This window comes from Scyliorhinus torazame, chromosome 5 (assembly GCF_047496885.1).
Source record: "Scyliorhinus torazame isolate Kashiwa2021f chromosome 5, sScyTor2.1, whole genome shotgun sequence".
Classification (NCBI taxonomy): domain Eukaryota; kingdom Metazoa; phylum Chordata; class Chondrichthyes; order Carcharhiniformes; family Scyliorhinidae; genus Scyliorhinus; species Scyliorhinus torazame.
The window spans coordinates 102,431,523-102,453,689 of NC_092711.1; the positions used below are offsets into that span (position 1 = coordinate 102,431,523).

The 22,167-nt window shown below is 44.1% G+C and overlaps 1 gene segment (V, D, J or C); it reads right to left on the reverse strand.

Moving 5' to 3' along the window:
• Positions 1–616: 616 nt before the first annotated feature.
• On the reverse strand, positions 617–16,738 carry LOC140422670 (Ig heavy chain C region-like). The segment is given in 6 exon segments: positions 617–1,070; positions 4,097–4,405; positions 6,434–6,745; positions 6,945–7,241; positions 16,173–16,532; positions 16,661–16,738. Coding segments are annotated over 6 exon segments (1,716 nt in total).
• Between the last annotated feature and the right edge of the window lie 5,429 nt (positions 16,739–22,167).

Consider the following 22,167-nt stretch of genomic DNA (forward strand, 5'->3'; position numbering starts at 1 on the left):
TTTAGAACACCCAATTTTTTTTCCCAATTAAGGGACAATTTGGCGTGGCAAATCCATCTACCTTGCATACCTTGGGGTTGGGGAGCGAAACCCTTGCAGACACGGAAAAAAATGGGAAAACTCCACATGGACAGTGACGGGATTTGAACTCCGGTCTTTATCACTGCAGACAGCAGTACTAACCACTGCACCACAACGCCACCGTGCCACTCGCGCCTAAAATGGGAACGTGTCCGATTTCTCATCAATAAAGATATTTTGCGGAATCCTGTTATTAATTAGTTTAACTCTGTCTGTACACCTGGCTGCTTCTGTTTTTTTAATGTACCCACTTGTTTTTGTTCCAATCCACCGACCTGCAGATCTTTGGGACGTGGGGACGAGAACCACACAGAGACGGGGAGAATGTGCAACTCGACACGGACAGTAACCCGAGGGTGGGATGGAACCAGGCTCCTCGGGATCGTGAGGCAGCAGTTCTAAACATTACGCCACTGTGCCACTCCCTGCACTGGACATGGATCCGAGATCTGCAGAAATCCGAGACTAATTAAAGATGTCTGACATCAGGAACGCGGATGCGCTATTAATAAAACGGTTGTGCCGTTCAAGCACATTTGGAGGGGATAAAAAACTTTATTATTTCTATTGTAGTTCGAAATGTCACCAATAGATTCTCATTGACATGAATTAACGGTGTCCAGCAGTGCCAAGGGAAACGCTTACAAAACTCGGTTTACCGCTTGATTTATTAACCGTTCTGTTGATGATCTTCAAGGGGATGGCTTCATGTCCCACTACACAGGAGTAAGAAGCGCCGCTGGCCCACTCCTCCGCTGCAATGGATAACAGGCTGTACATGAAGAAGGAGTTATTGCCGTTCTCCGCCATCACCTCGGTGTTCTTGTAGTTCCCGGGATTCACCGGCTTGTCATTGACGGTCCACTTGACGAAGATCTCTCGGGGGGAGAAACCTCTCACTAAGCAGCTGAGGGAGACGAATCTCTGAGCGGAGACGTCTTCAGCCGAGGGCAGGAGGACAGAGACGGACGGTTCCCGCGGATTGGGAGCTGCAGAAAATGTACAATAAATGTTAATAAAATGGGGGATTCCGGAGACATTGGAACCGCGGGTTAGATGTGAGAGAAATGTGTTTTGTGTTGGATTTTAAAGGTTTCCATTTTCCACTTTGGGATCTGTCCGGTTTCCCAGCTCGGAGCTGAGGTGGACATAATCCTTTACCCTGAGAATTTATAGATATTGGATTCGAAAGTTTCAGAAAGTGTACAGCAGGGAAACAGGCCATTCGGCCCGCCTGTTCTGTGCTGGTGTATAAGCTACACACACCGGAACCCCCCCGCCACCACCACCACCACCACCACCTCCTTACTCCCAGAGGATTGTAAAACTGCCAATGGAACACCCTGATTCGAAAAGGGAGTCAAGTGCATGTAACTGTAGGCAACTGACATTAACATCTGTCAGTGGGAATCCCTTAGTGTCCATTAGAACGGATGTAATAGCACAGCATTTAGAAAGACATAATATAATGAAACAGAACGGCTTCGTGACACGAAATTGGCGGAGTTTTGATAGCGCCAAGGGGCTGGTTTAGCACAGAGTGCTAAACTAGCTGGCTTGTAATGCTGATCAATGCCAGCAGCGCGGGTTCAATTCCCGTACCGGCCTCTCCGAACAGTCGCCGGAATGTGGCGACTAGGGGCTTTTCACAGTAACTTCATTGAAGCCTACTTGCCGTTATTACTATGAAGGGGAAATCATTCTCAACAAATTAATTACAATTAATTGAGGAACAGCCTAGCGGAACCAATAGATAGAATATGCATTAATTTCGAAACTGCGTTTGATAAGTTAATGTACTATTGCCACGTTTGCAGGGGATAGGTTTTGAGGACTGGAGATTATAGAGGAAGTATACGGATTGCCTAAGGGAAATGGGTTCATCTGCAGCTGCGGCGGTGGCGGGGAGTTCGGTGTGAGGAGTGAGGTGTCGTCCTTCCCAGAGCTGCCACCTCCGATGTTGCAAGATAAGCTGCTGACGGAGGGAAATATTGGAGAGGGGAGTGTCTAACATGTATGAAGAGCGGATAGACATGTAGGGCGTTCTGGAGGAGAAGATCAAGCGCAAATGGTAGGAGGGGTTGGATGAGGGGGTGCGGTCCGGGGAGTGGAAGGAACATTCAGGTGAGTGAACGCATCCTCGTCGTGTGCAGGTTAAACCTCATCCAATTTAAGGTGTCCCCCCCCCCCCCCCCCCCAATATGAGGGTCACGAGGATTATCCGTTTTTTTGCTGCGGTAGACGAAGAATCAGAGGCCGATCTCTTGGCCTTTGCCTCCCTGATAGCCCGGAGACGGATTTTGCTCAGCTGGCGATTCTGAGGGCTGCCATAGATGGGGGTGTGGTTGAGCAAGCTGGCAGATTTCCTGTATTTGGAGAAGATAAAGTTCGCCTTACGTGAAGCGGAACAGGGGTGCGCCCGGTGTGGCAGGCATTTATTATATCTTCATGTTGAATTAAAGTTTCAGCCGGAGGAGGGTAAGGGGTTGTTCTCGTTGTGCAGGAGGGAGGGGGTAATAATTGAGGGGGTGGGTACAGTGGTGGAATGGGTGTTAGGGAATATCATAGGCCTAGAGTGTTTATTGTCCCTGGGGGAGGAGTTTTCCCGTCTTTTAATTTCTTACAATTTTTACAATTAAGTGTCAGTACAGCGCGGTAAATCCACCCACCCTGCAACCTTGGGGTTGTTCGGGTGAGACCCACGCAGACGCAGGGAGAATGCGCAAACTCCACGCGGCCAGTGACCCTGGTCCAGGATCGAATCCGGATCCTCGACACCATGAGGCTGCAGTGCTAACCACTGCGCCACCGTGTCACCCTTGGAGTTGTTTTTCTGATAATGTTATTGCGATGTATTCTGTGATTTTTATGTTTGTGTGCAAAACGCCCTTTAATGGAAATATTTTTTAAAATAAGGAAAGCAAGTGGTGAGAATGACACAGGTAATCTACACAGGGATATAGTCAGGTCAAGTGACTGGGATGAAATTTGCCAAAAAGAACATGATGTAGGAAAATGTGAGATTATGCCTCCTTTGGTAGGAGGAATAAAGGAGCTGAATATTATTTAGATGGAGAAAGGCAACAGAAAACTACAGTGACGAAGGATTTGCCATCATCCTGCAGACATCACAAAAAGCTAGCATGCAAGTTGTGCAGGTAACAGGGAAGGCACATTGAATGTTGACCTTTATTTTGAAGGGAATGCAATATAAAAATAGGGAAGTGTTGATAAAACTACACAGTGCAGCAGCTAGGTCACACCTGATGTTCTTTGAACAGTTTTGTGAAGGAAGACATATTGGTTTTGGAAGCAGTCCAGAGAATGTTCGCGATGTTGAGCCCGGGTATGGATTTTCTTGTGAAGAGTGGCTGAGTAGATTGGATCTATACTCACTGGAGTTTAGTAAAATGAAGGCGACCTAATTGCGACATAAATCATTCTCGGACGGTTTGACAGGGTAAATGCCGAAAGGTTCCTATCCCTTGTGGAAGAGTCTGGGACCTGAGGATTTAATCTCAAACTAAATGGTCGCCATTTAAGGCAGACATGAGGAGGAATTTCTTATCTCGAATCTGTGGAATTCAGTAGCGCGGAAAGATGTAGGAATTGCTTCATTCAGTGTGTTCAAGGCTGAGATAGATGGACTTTTAATCAGTACGGGAATCAAGGGATATGGGGTTAAGGCAGTAAAGTGGAACTGAGGATTGCCGGAGATCAGTCACGGTCTTGCAGAATGCCGGCCCGTCTCAATGGACCCAATGGCCTAGATCTGCTCTTACATCTTATAGTCGATGGTCTTGCTCCATCCAAACCCAACATCACCGCCTTCAATTCATTGTTCAGTCATCAGCATATCATTTTCCTCCTTAACGTCTGCCACTCCAGATTATTCAGTTAGTGGAATTACCAATCAAAGTAGATCCAAAATACACTGAATACGAAATATTGACCGTTGAACTGACACTAGAAATAGACACAGTGGCTCACATATTGCTTTAATCTCAACGCTCACCTATTATCTGATGGATCGAATTTCTCAAAGGAGTTGGCAGTTCCGGGTGGCTCGCAACGCAGAAAAACACAGCCCCACTCAGCCAGGCTTGTGTCGAGATGTTTAATTTGCTGACCACACTCTCAGCATCTGCCCCAGGCTGCTCGGCAATCTCTGATTTCAGCGGATTCTTCGCTTCACTCCAGGACACGTTGACTCCATCAGGAGCATTTGAAATGACGCAGGTTAAGGTTACAGTCGCCTCCAGTAAAATCTGTTCGATTGGTGGTGGCAGTATTGTGACTGAGGCAACAGTGCAAAGGGAAGGATCTGTGAATGGAAACATGAAAATCAACCCAAGCTTCATCTTCAGAATCAGGACAGCGGTGTTCAACCTTCACTCTCTAAATGGGAATGAATCAACTTCGAATTAGCAATCTCTAAAGATCTTCGATGAACAGAACTGGCTTTGTTATAGAAGACAGAGAGTAACGGTGGAAGGATTTTTTTCTGAGTGGAGAACTGTAACAAGTGGTGTTCAGCAGAGATCAGTACTGGGACCTTTGTTGTGTGTAGTATATATAAATGATCTGGAGACAAATGTGGGTGCTCTGATTAGTACGTTTGCGGATGACACGAAATTGGCGGAGTTTCTGATAGTGCCGAGGGTTGTCAGAGGGTATAAGTGGGTATAGATAGATTGGAGACTTGCGCACAGAAATAGCAGATGGAGTTTAATCCGGACAAATGCGGGGTTGTGCATTTTGGAGGGTCATATCTAGTTATGAATTATACCGTAAATGGCAGAACCCTTGGACCATTAACATACAGAGGGACGTTGGCATGCAGGTCCACAGTTCTCTAATAGTGGCAGCACAGGTGGCCAAGGTGATTAAGAAGGCAAATGGCATGCTTCCCTTCATCAGTCAGGGCATTGAGTACAGGAGTTGGGAAATCATGTTGCAGCTATATAAAAGCTTGGTTCTGCCGCAATTTGAGTATTGCATGCAGTTCTGGTCACGACATTATCAGAAGAACGTGGAAGCTTTAGAGAGAGTGCAAAGAAGGTTCACCAGGATGTTGCCTGCTCTTGAGGGTGTTGGCTATGAAGAGCATTTGAAAAAAACTAGGAATGCTTTTACTACCAAGACGGAGGCTGAGGGGAGATCGGATAGAGATCTATAGAATTATGAGAGGATTAGGCAGGGTTTACTGTCAGAGGCTTTTTCCAAGGATGGAGTGTCAATTACAAGGGAGCACAGGTTCAAGATGAGAGAGGGAAAGTTTAAGGGAAATGTGCGGGATAAGATTTTCGCGCAGAGAGTGGTGGATGCCTGGTACGCACTGCCAGAGGACGTGGTGGATCCCGGCACATTAGCAACATTTAAGAGGCATCTGGATGGATACATGAACAGGGAGTAAATAGATGGATACGGACCGAGTAAGGGCAGAAGGTTCTTTTTAGATAGGGCATATTGACCGGCGCAGGCGTGGAGGACCAAAGGGGCTATTCCTGTGCTGTACATTTCTTTGTTCTTTGTACATGGTAAACAGCGTGTTCTGTGAAACCTATTATGGAATCACTACCGTGCAGAAGGGCACCAATCGGCCCATCGAGTCTGCACCGACCCTCGAAAGAGCACCCTACCAAGGACCACTCCCCCGCCCTTCCTCCATAACCCAATGACCCCACATAACCGTTAGATTCTAAGGGGCAATTGTGCATGGCCAATCCACCTAACTTGCCCATCTTTGGACTGTGGGAGGAAACCGGAGTACCCGGAGGAAACCCAAGCAGACACGGGGAGAATGTAGAAACTCCTTACAGACAGTCAGCCAAGGCCAGAATCGAAGCCGGGATCGTGGCGCTAAGATGTAGCAGTGCTAATCGCTATTCTCATTGTCAAAGTCGTTCAGCCCCGGAATCATTCTAATAACTGCATTGCAGTATTCCCAATACGAATACACTGTTCCTGATCTCTGGAATGAAGTAATGAAGGCTGATTTATAAATAGGTTGGATGAACTTTCCAACACTTTCCCCCGGAATTGTTATCAGTAAAGGGTTCCAGACACTCACTGCCTCTCAAATATAATCAGCTGTCTCAGAATAAAGCTGACATCAATTCCACCTCACTCACTTAATGTCTTCGAAGTAGAGGAAGCTTTCTTTGCTGTTCTGATAAAATCCTGAATGGTGAGCAATCCTAATGCAGTTCTTACATCAGAGTGAAACACAAACTACGTGGCAGTAAATTAGACGTTGTTCTGAGCTTTGTATTAACTTCAATACATTCCTGCTATTGATTAACATCAGAGTGCAGGATGATCTATAGTTTCCTCTGTTTGTGTCTCTTACCAGACGAGGCGATGTTTTGACTTTTGGTGACCTCTCGATGAGTGACCTGGCAGGCATAGACCGCTTTGCTGAACCATTCCCCAGCGGAGACTGTCAGCCGACTGCTCGCCGAGAAGTTCCCGTTCACTTCACAGGCGGGAGAAGTGACAATTCCTGAACCCATGGGTTGTCCATTCTTCAACCACTTCACCGTCATTGACTTTGGACGGAAATCGATGATTGAACAGATGATGGTTGCAAATTTCTGCCTTATGATTTCTTCATTTGGACTCACGGTGAGGAGAACATGTGGAGGGATGTCATTTCTAGGAACTTCAAGTACCATAAGTTAGACATTATTGCAGAAGATATTGTAACAAATAAACTGACTTATTATTTTTTCCCAGTTACTCTGCGCTCAATATTTCTTTCTGGAATCCGAACTGCGCAGTGCTCCATAAATGTGTTATAACCAAAGTTGAAAATAAAGTAATCACAGCGCTTCTGTTTTCACATGTTCGACAACACTTACGTATTTCAATGCTCTTGTCTGAGCCGCTGTGTCGAACCTCACAGCTGATTTTGCTGCATCCCTCCTCTGACTCGGTGATGGTTAACTGGCTGCTCAGGGTGTAGGTTCCCTTCTTGATTCTCACTGACGGGTATTTCTTAACTCCAGTGATGATCGGCTGCCCATCTTTCTTCCAGGTAAGGCTGGTGATCTCTGGGGAGTAGTCCATCGCCAAACAGCCATAAGTCACGGAGCCGTCGGCGTTGTGTTGTTGACAGGAGGAAACCAGGCTGTAGACAGTGGGCGGAGACGGTGTCGCTGGGAAAGAATGGCCCATTCAACAAATTAGACTTATATTTGAGTTTATTAAGTAACCAAACATTTCAAAATGTGCCTCAAGCTATGTGTTTATGCTAACATTTCCCCATTAAAAGTTACATCGACAATTTAAGCTTCCAATAATCTCTCGTTTGAGATTCATAACCTCTTTGCCTAGTCACTCGAAACTCACATCTCTTCCTCCAGCTCTCTCACCTGATACTAAATGGCACATTGGTGCCATATGAATGGTGTAACTTTGATTCAATTGAAAGAGAGAAGCAGGGGGTTTCCCCCTTATTTCAACAATGCAAATGGCGCCGTAGTCCCTGAGACTGCTCTCTTCTTTTGAGAGCTGACCGGTGGTGCTTTAACCTGAGGGTCACCATACCTGAGGTGAGTGGCAAGGTTGAGAATGGGGGCCTTTATGAATAACCTCAGCTGGTACATTGATTGAACTCATGTTGTTGGGATCGCTCCTCATCACGAACCAGCCGTCCTGTTAACTGAGCTGTGTACGTCACAATCCAGCTAACTAGGTTTTGTGTACGTCACAATCAGCTAACTTAGCGGTGTACGTCACAATCCAGCTAACTGAATTGTGTGTACGTCACAATCCAGCGAACTGAGCTGTGCCGTCACAATCCAGCTAACTGAGCTGTGGACGTCACAATCCAGCTAACTGGGCTGTGTACGTCACAATCCAGCTAACTGAGCTGTGTACGTCACAATCCAGCTAACTAAGCTGTGTACGTCATAATCCAGCTAACTGAGCTGTGTATTTCACAATCAACCGCATTTTGTGATAAAGGATGGTGTGAGGGAGTGAGATAGCGTCCGTCTGTGAGTATGTGTCTCGGGGAGAGAGAGTAGGAGTGGATTTGAGTCTCTGTGTGTGTGTTTGCGTGGTCGGGAGGGTGTGCATGTGAGAGAGTGTTTAAGGGAATGTGTGTGTGGTAGGGAGTATGTGAACGAGATACTGTTTATGTGATCGAGGGTGCGTGAGAGAGACGCTTTGTGTGAGAGTGTGTACGAGTAAGTGTGTGAGAGAGATAGAATGTGTGTGTGATTGAGTGTGGGGGAGAGCGCGCGGTTGAAAGACAGATAAGTTGTGTGCGTTTGTCCCTGAGAGTGTGCATGTGGGAGAGAGAGCATGTGAGAGGATGTATGTGATGTGCAGAGGGCGTGTGCCTCGCAGAGAGTCTGTGAAAGACGGGTAGTGTGTGAGAGAGTGAGAGAGAAAATGTGTCTGTGAATAGGTGAATTTCTGAGAGTGTGTCTGTTTGTAAGAGTGTGCGTGAGAGTGCTTTCTATGTCAGCGTGTGAGTGTATGGGAGAACGTGATTACGTGTTTGTGTTTTGAGCGAGAGAAGCACAGGTGCGTTTCATAGTCTATTTGTACGTGAGTGCGTGAGGGAGGCAATGTCTGAGAGTGAGAATGAAAATGAAAATCGCTTATTGTCACAAGTTGGCTTTAAATGAAGTTACTGTGAAAAGCCCCAAGTCGCCACATTCCGGCGCCTGTTCGGGGAGGCTGTTATGAGAATTGAACCGTGCTGCTGGCCTGCCTTGATCTGCTTTCAACGCCAGCGATTTAACCCTGTGCTAAACAGCCCCTATTGTTGTGACTGTGTGTGAGAGGATGAGTGAGTGTGTGTAAGAGAGAATATGTCAGTGTATGAGTGTGTGCTTGTGTGTTTGCGGGTGAGAGAGTATAATGTGTGTATGTGTCAGGATGGCTCACTCCCAGTTTCCATATTCTCATTCACCCGCACACACCACACACACTCGCATCCAGTCTCTCAGTGAGCATAATTCGGTTGCGGAACATGAGTTGGAGAATCATTTCGGTCTTTGGCAGAGGCGGCACGGTCGCGCTGTTGCTTCACAGCTCCAGGGTGCCAGGTTCGATTCCTGGATTGGCTCACTGTCTGCGCGGAGTCTGCACGTTCTTTCTGTGTCTGTCTGGGTTTCCTCCGGGTGTTCCGGTTTCCTCCCACAGTCCAAAGACGTGCTATTAGGCATTCTGAATTCTCCCTTAGTGTACCCGAACAGGCGCCGTATTTGGGCGACCAGTGGGTTTTCACTATAACTTTATTGCAGTTTTAATGTAAGCCTAGTTTGTGACAATAATAAAGATTATTATTATCAAAATGTCGTCCACTGACGTTCTGCTTTGTTTCGTGACCGTATCGAGAAATTTGATGTCGTCGCAGTTTATCTCTGACGGATTTTAGAACAAATAGATTTGAACAATGTAATATTTTCAGACATTAGTGTATTCTAATGAGTATTTGGAACGGGGGTCTCGTCAGTGTCCATTCAAGTTGTAAAAATAACTTGCTGTCTCCTGTCAGATCGAATAGGCACTGCTCTCTGGGGCGTTACTCTCACTTCCTGATCCTGTTTATTCACAAATTATGCTCAAATTCAGGGCACTCACATTTAATGATTCTCTGATACACAAAATGCTTCAACATAATTAATTCATTAAAATTGGTGTATTTTTCAGAAATATTGTTAAAATGCGCGTCATTTCACCGAACAATGGAACAATTTATTTCCCGATGTATGATTGGATAACTCCAGCTCGTTAGTTCGATGTTCATTCCGCCTACTTGACCTCTGCGGGGAAAGGCTCTCACGTCAGGTACAGACCAAGTTAAGATATAGAGTAAAAATTCCACTCCTCCCCACAAAAGTTCCTGTCTCTAACTGCAAGAATGGAGACTCAACACGGGTTTGATTACAAAATGCAACATGGTCTCCCCACAGAGCAGAAGGAGGCATTCGAACCATTGAGTCTGCACAGAACCTCTGACAGAACACCCGACCTAGACACAATTCCTCACCCTATCCCCGTAACTCCACCTAGGAACAATTTAGCATGACCAATCCATATAGCATGCACATCTTTAGATTGTAAGAGGAAACCGCAGCACCCGGAAGAAGCCCACACAAACACGGGAAGAATGTGCAATTTCCACACAGACACTCACCGAGGTCTGAATCGAACCGGTTCTCCAAAGTTGTGAGGCGGCAGCACTAACCACTGCCACTGCGGCTCCGATCTTCAACATATTCACCTAAAGGAACTTCACCACCTACAAGTCAGGTCTCTAATTGAAGAATTGCAACTTGCTGCACCGAGTGAAATTCTAAAAAAACTCAAGAAATTCAACACTGTCAAGGACAAAGCGTCGCGCCAAATTAGCCCCCATTCATCGTCTTAAACATTCACTCCCCCATCACGGACACACAGTGGCAGCTGTGTGTATGATGTACAAGATGAACTCTCCAAGGCTCCATCCAAAGCACCTTCCAAATTGAAACCTCTACCACCTGCCACCGAGGCAGCACGATAGCACAAGTGGATAGCACTATGGCTTCACAGCGCCAGGTTCCCAGGTTCGAGTTCCCGCTGGGCCACTGTCTGTGCGGTGTCTGCACGTTCTTCCCGTGTCTGCGTGGGTTTCCTCCGGGTGCTCTGGTTTCCCTCCACAGTCCAAAGACGTGCAGGTTAGGTGGATTGGCCATGATAAATTGCCCTTAGTGACCAAAAAGGTTAGGAGGGGTCATTGGGTTACGGGGGTAGGGTGGAAGTGAGGACTTAAGTGGGTCGGTGCAGACTCGATGGGACGAATGGCTTCCTTCTGCACTGTATGTTCTATGTTGTAGAACGACAGGAGCACCAGATGCATGGGAACACCAGCAGTTGGTTGTTTCCTTCCAAGCCACACACCATCCACCCTAACTGGAAACTAAACAACCGTTCCTTCACTCTCGTTTGGTCAAAATCCTGGAACACTCTTCATCACAACACTGCGGGTGTACCTGCACCACATGGACTGCAGTTATTCAAGGATGCTTCACATCATCACTTTCTCAAGGAGCAATTAAGCAGAGACAACAAATGTTGGTCCAACCACAGGCTCTACAGTTCCTGAATAAGATGACAGTTAATATACAGACTAATTGCCCCTTTTCACTGCCCCAGTAAATAGGTCAAGGACTGCTACGGCACGGAATAAAAGGGAATAAAGCTCCATCTGCATTGCCTAGTCCAACATTCCAAAGCCAGATACATCAGTGGTTAAAGCGTACCCACATCTCCTCCAGTCTGTATTGCATTTCTGCTTCTATCAATTTAGAGTACCCAATTCTTGTGGTTTTCAGTAAGGGGCAATTTAGCGTGGCCAAACCAACTACTCTGAAAATCTTTGGGGTGTGGGGGTGAGACACACGCAGACATGGGGAGAATATGCAGAGTCCACACAGACAGTGACCCATGGCCGGGATCGAATGCGGGCCTGTGAGGCGGCAGTGTTAAACACTGCACTACCATGCCACCCTTGTCTGGTGTTGCTGAATTGTTCATTATGACTGTCACAATCTGGGGAAAGGATCTCAGTTCTGAGGCGCCTTAACTAACATAAAGTCAATTTTTTCACATTCCTCACAGATACACGTTTTTGAAGAAATAAATCAAAGCACAGTCCCTGAAATACGAGACGATGGATTATTCACACTGCTTTATTCTTGATAAATGGTCAACTTTAGACAACAACAATAACCTCTTTGAAATTAAACTGATATTCATTAAAACTCTCTTCGCCTTGTAACTAATTCTGTCTGCCCAAACTGTGCAACATTTATAATGACTGAAAACAATCACATCAAATATTCTTTTCCAATTAAGGGGCACTTTAACGTGTCCAATTCCCCTATCCTGCACATGTTTGGGGCCATGGATCTCCACGTAGACACAGGGAGAATGTGCAAACTCTAAAGTGGAGGGACTCAGGGCGGAGATCGAATCCAGATTCGCGGTGCTGTGAGGCAGCAGTGCTGACCATTGCGCCACCTTACCACCCTGTTCGCATTGACGATAACAGATTGCATTCAGTTTAACGTCAGTGAAAAAGATTCGGAGATATGATACGAAACAAACAAAAGAGAAATTCGATTACCTGATTGATCTAATTTCTTAAGTAAATGTAATCAGGAAAATAATCCAGGCAAAACACATCATCGACTTGAGCAAAGACATGTATTGCTTTCTAAATTCATTTTAGGTACAATAAAACTTTTTCTAAAAGATCAACTGTCGCATTTATGTTTGATTTGTTCGAACTGACATTGCATTGCACATTGTTGTTAATTGTTAGTGTGTCTTGTTAGATGATTTGCACTCTAGAATAAAAACATGAAAATGTTCTATAATTCAAAACGAAATCTTGCCTGGAACTTTGCTTATAAATTGCGTATAATTAAATGTCAGGCAATGCTAAACAATAAACCTCAAATAACCGGATGGAAACATTCAGACCAGGATAATATTTTTACTTTAATCTAATAACATTTTTATATTTTACTTTTTTGTAATAATCGTCCTGTTTTAACCCACAAAAATGTGAACTATGTATATTTCTGAACGCATTGATAAATCCTGAATTCCATCTATTCACAGAGTATAATTCACACGATAAATCTATAAGCGTCTCTCTCTATATATATACATAAATATATCTCACTTTCAGCTCGGATATATAAAATATGTATATATATTCTGACAATAATTTTGACAATTGAATTATTAAAACTACTGCTCAATGAAAGGAGATCCAAATCAATCAGTGTAAAACCCAGTTAAAGCTGTTCATTCAGATCCTCTCCAAAACTGAAACATAAGCAAATGGAGCAGAGATTTTGTTGTTCAAGTTAATATTCAATATAAATAACCTTGAGAATCAGATATAATCTGTTCTTTATTCTTTCATTTGTTTTGACTATAATTCTATAATGTGTACAGCATAGTTATGCCAGACTGGCTGTTATTAATTATTGTAAAGCGCATTTTCGCATTTTGTAATTAAATTAATCTTTTGAATTTCAAGCTGTTCCTTGTCAATCTCCAGCCCTGTGCAGCCTGAACATTCCTACAATTTAAATAAAATCATAAGAAAAATATATTCACTGTCAGCGACTTCCAGATCGCAGAAAACGGGTTATGATTAGATTAGTGACATATCTCACTATCCAACTACAAATTACACTGAAGGAATCATGAATCACAGTGAACAATGCAGAATCTTATTGTTGCGGCTGCACAGAAAGAATATAATAACCGGGTACATAAATTGCCAAACTGCAAGATAAAATTCCTATTTAAGTAACTGCAAACGTAATCAGGGATCTAAAAAATAGTCCAAAATCTCTTGTGTAACTGAACACCTGTGTAGAATCAGTATGTTATTATTCAAACAGTTCCAGGCACAATCAGATTATATTTTCAGGCTCGAAAATTTTCCGGCCATGCAAATGGTGTGCAGAGTACAGCAGAATTGTGAAAGGCGATTGATGATTAGTTATATTAATAGTAAAACATCTTTGGATAATCTGCGGTTAGATTACTGCATTAAATTGTTTACATTCTATTAATTTTACTCTCCAATTTGAACAATTGTTAATTAAGAAGTATGAGTTTGCAGTAATATGTTATGTTCTGAATGACGCCATCTTTTGGTTTAATCCGTAGTCATCAGTTAAAGTAAAAAAACACAAACATATCTTTATTCCGTTCTGAATTTACAACAACTGCTTGTTTTCTACCTATAATCGTGTTTCAAGCAGATTGAAACACGTTGACTTTTTGCATTTAACAACACACCTGTAACCGCTCTAAGTCACCGAGCATAAACAATGCAGAAACAGGAAACCGCTTCACAAATTGTACTTATTCAGACACACAATCTTCTCAGCAAGAAAACACAAAACTCATCACTGAGCAGCTGAACCCCGTGTCATGGAGAAGCAGCTCAATTCTACATTCAACAGAATCAAACTTAACATTTCAAAAACATCTCAATATCGAATTCATCAAACCAGCTCGCCACCAAATGTATCAATTATCAAACTAAATAGAAATCTGTAATAACAGCAATGTAATTGTGAGGAGCTGGGATGTGTTCAAAATAAATATTGAAAATTTACCGCGGTTAATTCATAGTGGACGATATTTCAAACACACTTAATATTTGCAGCAGCTGTAACCATCAATCTCACCGAGACGAAACATTGCAGAAAGCACAGGCTGTGATTGCAGTAATAATTGATGTTCGGAAAGAAAACCTTGAACCCAGCCTTAGTTTAATGTCCAATAATCACTTTTTAAAAACTGCTCTAAAATCCTGCTTGTTTTCTGCCGACAATCATGCGGCAAGCAACTTCAAACATTCCATTGAAAACATGGAACCACTCAATGTCACCGAGTTTGAACAATGCAGAAACAATGCAGAAACGGCAAACCGTTTCAAACATCTTATTTATTCAAAGTCACCCAGATACAATCTATTCATCAGAAAACCACCAAATCACATCACCGAGGGGCCGGGACTCGTTTCATGGAGAAGCAGCTCAATTCAAAATCACTTCCAACAGAATCAAACATAACGTTTTAAGAAATTACCAATCTAGAAGCCACCAAATCCGCCTGCCATCAAATGAATGAATAATTAAACAGAAATTTAGAAGAATATCATAAGCGTTGTGAATACGCAGAACACGGCAGCACGGTAGCCTTGTGGATAGCACAATTGCTTCACAGCGCCAGGGTCCCAGGTTCGATTCTGGCTTGGGTCACTGTCTGTGCGGAGTCTGCACATCCTCCCCGTGTGTGCGTGGGTTTCCTCCGGGTCCTCTGGTTTCCTCCCACAGTCCAAAGATGTGCGGGTTAGGTGGATTGGCCATGATAAATTGCCCTTAGTGTCCAAAATTGCCCTTGGGGTTGCTGGGTTATGGGGATAGGGTGGCGGTGTTGACCTTGGGTAGGGTGCTCTTTCCAAGAACCGGTGGAGACTCGATGGGCTGAATGGCCTCCTTCTGCACTGTAAATTCTATGATAATCTATGTTCAATAAAGTAACACATAAACCTCAACATATTTTGGTAATATCGGGTTCGATTTCTAACACTTGTGCAGGAGGTGGTAAAACTTGTAGCCACCAGATGTTATCGAGATTAAACATTGCAGAAACGCCAAACTGGGTAACATGCATTGGGTATTTAAGGTAATCCGGCCACACAGTACCCTCAGCAAATAAACACCAAATCACAGCAACCGGGGGAGGCACGGTGGTGCAGTGGGTTAACCCTGTTGCCTCACAGCGCCGAGGTCCCAAGTTCGATCTCGGTTGTGGGTCAGCGTCCGTGTGGAGCTTGTACATTCTCCCCGTGTTTGCGTGGGTTTCACCCCCGCAACCCAAAGATAGGTGGATTGGTCATGCTAAATTGCCCCTTAATTGGAAAAAAATGAATTGGGTACTCTAAATGTATTTTTTTTAAATCACAACAACCATGGACTGAATCCCTCAGCAGCGCCTTTTGTCAAGGCGCAGAGTAATTCTATAACCCTTTTCAGCAGAATCACATGAAATATTACAACAAAATCCCAATACAGTATTGTAGTGTAATACAGTATACCCACGATTCAGTGAACGAATTAATTGTTTTTTAAAATTTAGAGTACCCAATTGTTTTTCCAATCAAGGATTTACTGTGGCCAATCCATCTAGCCTGCACATCTTTTGGCTGTGGTGGCGAGACCCACGCAGACACGGCGAGAATGTGTAAACTGTTGCGTGGGTATCGCCTCCACAACCCAACGATGTGCACACTAGGTGGATTGACCATGCTAAATTGCCCCTTAATTGGAAAAAATGTATTGGGTACTCTAAATTTATTTTTAAAAAGAGAATGTGTAAACTCCACATAGACAGTGACCCGGGGCCGGGATTCAATCCGTGTCCTCGGCGCCCTGACATATCAGCTAACCACTGCGCCAGCGTGCTGCCCTGAATAAATTGTGAATATACACAAAAGTATAAAAATACCACTGGAATAAAACAGTTGGAAATAATTGACTGGTTCTTACCTGCAGGCACCCTTACCATGGTCCCCTGTCCCCAGTAGTCCATCCCACCCACTATGTCCACTGTACAATAATAGATGGCGGTGTCTTCGGCCTTCAGGTTCGTCATGGCCAAAGAGAAGATATTGTTCGAAGTGTCTGTGAACGCAGTAAATCGATCTTGAATTCCTGCGGCGTAGCCATTGCTGGAAGAAGTGTCGTACCAAAGCAGCCACTCCAGCCCCTGTCCGGGAACCTGTCGGATCCAATGCATGGTGTCGCTGCCAAGACTGAAGCCGCTGGTTTTACAGGTCAGTCTCAGGGAGCCTCCGGGATGCCCGCTCTCTGCCTTTGGCTGAGTCAACACAACATCCGACTGGACACCTGTAAAAATATATCAAAAAGCCCGAGGATTAATCCTGGGGAAATGATTGGTGACTCTGGAACATTCCAGAGAGAGACTAACACTGAGACAGTAACAGTGAGAGATTTGGACAATAAAAACTACTCACGGGATAAGAAAGTCAGCAACAAACTGAGAGAAACGGCCCACCTCATCCTTCTGGCCATTTGGTGGAAATTATTGTGTCAGGAACTCAGTGAACAAACCAATTCCCGGACTGTTGGATTCGGATCCCAGTGGGCGGTATTTAAATACCCGGCAGAAGGGGCGGGTTTCCAGGCGCCGCCTGTTGATTCCCTGGTGGAGGCGGCGACGTCCCACCTTCCACACCCCTAACAGAATGGACCCAGAGATTTACTACAGGTTATTGTTAAAAGTTAGCATTTATCTGTATTGGGGCATTTGTTTGCCTGAATGGATTATTTGGAATGTCTCCATTGGTTCTAATTGTGAAATTACATTTGAGCATCTGTTAACATACTCAGGTTAATCTTTATTGTCACAAGTAGGCTTACATTAACATTGCAATGAAGTTACTGTGAAAAAAATAATTCCATTTTAAGTTAAGTCCCTTTATTTCTACTCTTCTGGGGCTGTTTAGCACAGGGCTAAATCGCTGGCTTTGAAAGCAGACCAAGGCAGGCCAGCAGCACGGTTCGATTCCCGTACCAGCCTCCCCGAACAGGCGCCGGAATGTGGCGACTATGGGCTTTTCACAGTAACTTCATTTGAAGCCTACTTGTGACAATAAGCGATTTTCATCTCATTCATTTCAATATAAGGGGATGAATATAAATAAATATAGCTATATTAACAGTGAATAAGTCGCCTGTTCGTCTGATTTGAAACGGCGAGTTTTTAATCCCGTGACAGCAATAAAGTATAATTTATCAGTGGGATTTCTTTATCGATTTATGTAACCAAATGCGGGAGTTGAACAAAGTGATTCTCTTTACAGTGTAGGTGGCTATCCCTGTACAATGTGGGTCTGTAGAAACGTAAAAATGTCATATTATACAATACCACTCCTGGAATTTCTCAAACTCCCCCTGAGTCGAGGACACTGTCAACATTCGCGATAAAATAAGCCACCTTGCCTGATAATTAAGCAGTAAATTGACAGAGAAACATAAAATTCACATGAACTTTTGACAGAGAAAGGGCGGCGGTGGTTTGCCCAGCTGTCTCACGGCGCCGAGGGCCCGCGATTGACTCCGGTCCCGGGAAACCGTCCGTGTGTAGTTTGCACATTCTCCCCGTGTGTCTCGCCCTCACGACCTTAAGATGTGCAGCCCAGATGGAATGGCCACACTAAAGTGCCCCTTAATTTGAAAAATAAATTTAAAAAGCTTTTGACAGAGAAGTTAATGAATGAATCAGAACGGACAGGGCGATCAGCAAAGTTATCCTTCAGCATCCAAATCATTGCCGCTAATTTTACTGACCACCGGTTGCCTAACATTCACTGGTGTTGGGAACACAGGATAGCAGGACTTTGCGGCATATTACACAATATCATAAGAATAAATGTTTTATCTTCCACTGAAGCAGGTCATGAACTGGTCATTTCCCCACTCATTAGCAGCAATGAGAGGGACTGTTAAACAATGGAAATCAGCACAAATTAACCTGTACAGAACACGGTGCTAATCAGGTATAAGAGTCGCCTGCGTTTAAATGGGGTCAACAACTCGGCTAATATTCCAGGAATTCCGGCGGATTCAAGGCAGATTTATGATTTTCTTTACATTTAATTAATTTTCTTTGTAATTCCAATCAAATGATTGGGCTTGTGGACTGGGTCCATCAACACCACTCACTCTCACTTCATTAGGTTCTTACCAAACGAACTTTAATAACTAGAGGGATCATTACTCTGAACTAATATAAATGAAATAGCATTTGGTTAGTTTACTATTTTCCGATCATGTTTAATCTCAGAGTGATCAGAACATTAACGGAAAATATGCATTTCTATGCAACACCATTTAAAACATTTACTTCATCTGCGACTGAAGTATTTAATGTTTGAATTGCTTAATGCCATTTTATCCATTCATATTCAGGCTAATCTGCCCCACACAGTATTTGGCAGCAATCCAGCCGCCTGCAGTCAGGGAGGCTCGAATGTCCCATGTTGTTTACAGGAAGCATCTGGATTTGTTTTCAAAGATCTGTTTCCTTAGTGCTTACCGCTTGGCTGCAAACCACCTTCAAACTCTTAACATTGTCAATGAGGACAATTTATAAACAAATCTACCCAGCAACACTACTGGAGATAATTTTAGGTTTTAGATTGTGAGCCTATTTGAACTGTTCCCATCTCAAAGGAAAGGAGAGTTATCTAGCTTCTCTGACCCTTTTAGCACCAATCGCCGGCTGGAGGATCTCTCTAACGTCTCATAATATGGACATAGAACATACAGTGCAGAAGGAGGCGATTCGGACCATCGAGTCTGTACCGACCCACTCACTTCCACCCTATCCCCTAAACCCTCACTTCCACCCTATCCCCGTAACCCCTCCTAACTTTCTTTTGGGTCACTATGGACAATTGGCCATGGCCATTCCACGTAACCTTCACGTCTTTGGACTGTGGGAGGAAACCGGAGCACCCAGAGGAAACCCACGCATACACGGGGAGAACGTGCAGACTCCGCACAGACAGTGACCCAGCAGGGAATCGAACCAGGGACCATGGCGCTGTAAAGCCACAGTGCGATCCACTTGTGCTAACATGATGTCCAACAACATTGTGATGACATCATAGAACATCTATATGTTCTATGGATGATAATGGCATAGTGTAGGTTAGATGGCTTTTGTTTCGGTGCAACATCGTGGGCCGAAGGGCCTGTACTGCGCTGTATTGTTCTATGTTCTATGACTATAGAAATACAGGTAGACTATCAGACAGAGGGTATGTTTTGTATTAGATAAATATATTAAAATACATGTTTCCCCTTAATTCTTCCATTAAATGTGGGACTCTCTGGCAAGATCACCATGTGATCCCTGTCCCTAATTGCTCTTGAACTGAGCGGTTTACTGGACCAGCTCAGAAGGAACTGAAGAGTCAGACATGTTGCTGTCCCTCTGGAGCCACATGTAGCTGAGACTAGGGAGGATGCCAGATTTCCTTCGTTGGTAAAGCAGAGAGGATTTCATGCTCACCAATAGTACGTATTCCAGATTTATTAATTAAATTCAAATTCCTCCACCAGTCCATGGTGGGATTTGCACCCGAGTCCCCGCAGAATTGACCTGGGCCTTTGGATCACTGGTTCAATTACATTATTCCTACATCACAATCTGCCCAAAAGATAAAGTAATTACTGCGTTGATGCTGCAACGAATGATAGTTAAATATTTTGACTAAAGAATTAGTGAATGAGATTGATGGACGGATCGATATATATGCCTGAAATATGCTGCTGAACATTCTCATTTTGTGCTCGACTGTATCCGAAATTGAAGCAGGTCCTTTATAATTTATGTCAGACTTATACCTTCGGTCCTTCAGCTTTTCCGTGTGACATCCATCCTCTTAATCTCTCGAAAAAAAAGCGAGACGTCACGATATTCCTCCGGTGCTGGTGATTCTTCTCTGCTGATGGCGAATCTTCATCTCGAAGACAGAGAGCTGGAACATGATTGCATTGAGGAGGGATAGTTGTAATATTTGGAACATGTAGTCATTTCATGTACAACAAGTCACTCAACATGACCTCACCCAAATAAGCGAAGACAACATGGTAAAAACATATTAACATGAAAAGCGAAATATTGTGAAACTCAGAGGGCATCTGCAAATGTTGAATTACTTTGCAAACAGTGTAACTTATAGCCCACGTAAAGATTATTAAATTTACATTAGGGTATAGGTAACTTTAAAAATCAGCGCAAAATCCAGTTACAGATCTGATGTTTCTGTGTGATGATGATGCGATTACTTGCCAATATAGTGCAGAGACTGCTGGGTAGCTGCTCATTGTCCTTGGTCTGGTTTAATTCCAATTCACATTGAATTATGGGACATATGTGATCCCTTGCTGGCAGAATGGTCAATGCTATCTCAATAAATTATATTAAATTAATTGCGATTACATTTTGCATGAAATAAAATGCAGTCTCCCTGTTCACGAATCGCAAGTCAGGTGTGTAACTGAATACTCTCTATTTGCCCGGCTGGGTGCAGCTTCAACAACTTCCGAGAAGCTTGGCATCATCCAGGCCAAAGCAGGCCGCTTGATTGTCACCCCACGTGCAAATATTCGATCCACCCATCACCAACGAACAATGGCTACACTGTATTAACCGCAAGATGCACTCCAGGAACGTAACAAGGCTGCTTTTGAAACACCTTCTACACAGAGGACAATTATATTGTAGAAGAAAAAGCTAGCTGACAGGTGGGAATCAGCACCTGGAAGATCCCCCCCCCCCCCCCCACCCCCCCAAAAAAAAAAATCACTCACTAGCCCGACTTGGAAGCGTATCGCCATTTCTTTAATTTCGCTAGTTCAAAAGCCTAGAATCCCTTCCCTAATAGTACTGTCAGCATCTCTAAACCAGAGGGTCTGGAGAGGTTCATACAGGCAGCACACCACCACGTTCCCAGGGGCAATGGTGATGGACAATAAATGACGACCTCACCTGAGACGCCCACATCGTTTAACACAATTAACACATATAATTATTTATATTCGTGAATGGATGGGAATTAGTGTAGGCGATTAAAATATTTCTGAACATTTGTGGCCTGCTCCTTCTCTGCCAGAATAGATCCATTCCACAGGAGATACATGATGCAACAACATCACCACTATCTGTAAACACTTGCAGACATATCTCACTCATAGCATCAATGGGAAGGCTATTGCTAGGTTCACACTTTGAATACTTCATCTGCTTGCAGACCGAATGTAACCAAAAGCAAGATGTGGTGGTTCTGTCGGAAGAATTACTCTGGACATGATCTGCCTCCTCTGCCACAGGTGCACCTCTTCACCTTATTTTGATAAATCTCACTAATACATTCGATACTGTAAACAGAGCCGTGACTACAAGAATTTGGGGGAAATTGCCTGTCCACCAAAGCTCCTCAGTCTCATTCAAGCCTTCCGTGACAACATGTGCTGCACTGTACAGATTGATGATTTTACTTCCGACATATTCTAAGTGAAGAATTGAGTGAAACAGGACCGTGTTCTAGACTAAACTCTATTTAACATCTTCTTCTCCATGCTACTGATCTTCACCGTCCCTGGCGATATAAATGGACGGCACAGGACCGCTAGGTCAGACCACAAGATGTACAATCTTTCAACAATGAATGTTGAGACATAAACACATCCTGATCAGATTAGGATTGAAAATCTGACTGGATTCATCCCCTCCGCGCTCCAGAGACGTAGGGCGAAGATGAGAAAATATCTCCTTGCAGCCGGCGAGGCCGCAGTGAAAGGCGTGATGGCCGCGATGAAGGAGGCAATGGACAATATGGAGCGGAGACTGGAGGCTCAGGAGACGACGACACGGGACTTCGAAAAGGCTGCCACGGACCAAGGGGACCGGATTGCGGCTTTCGAGGCCGAGGTCAGACCTAGAAGGAGT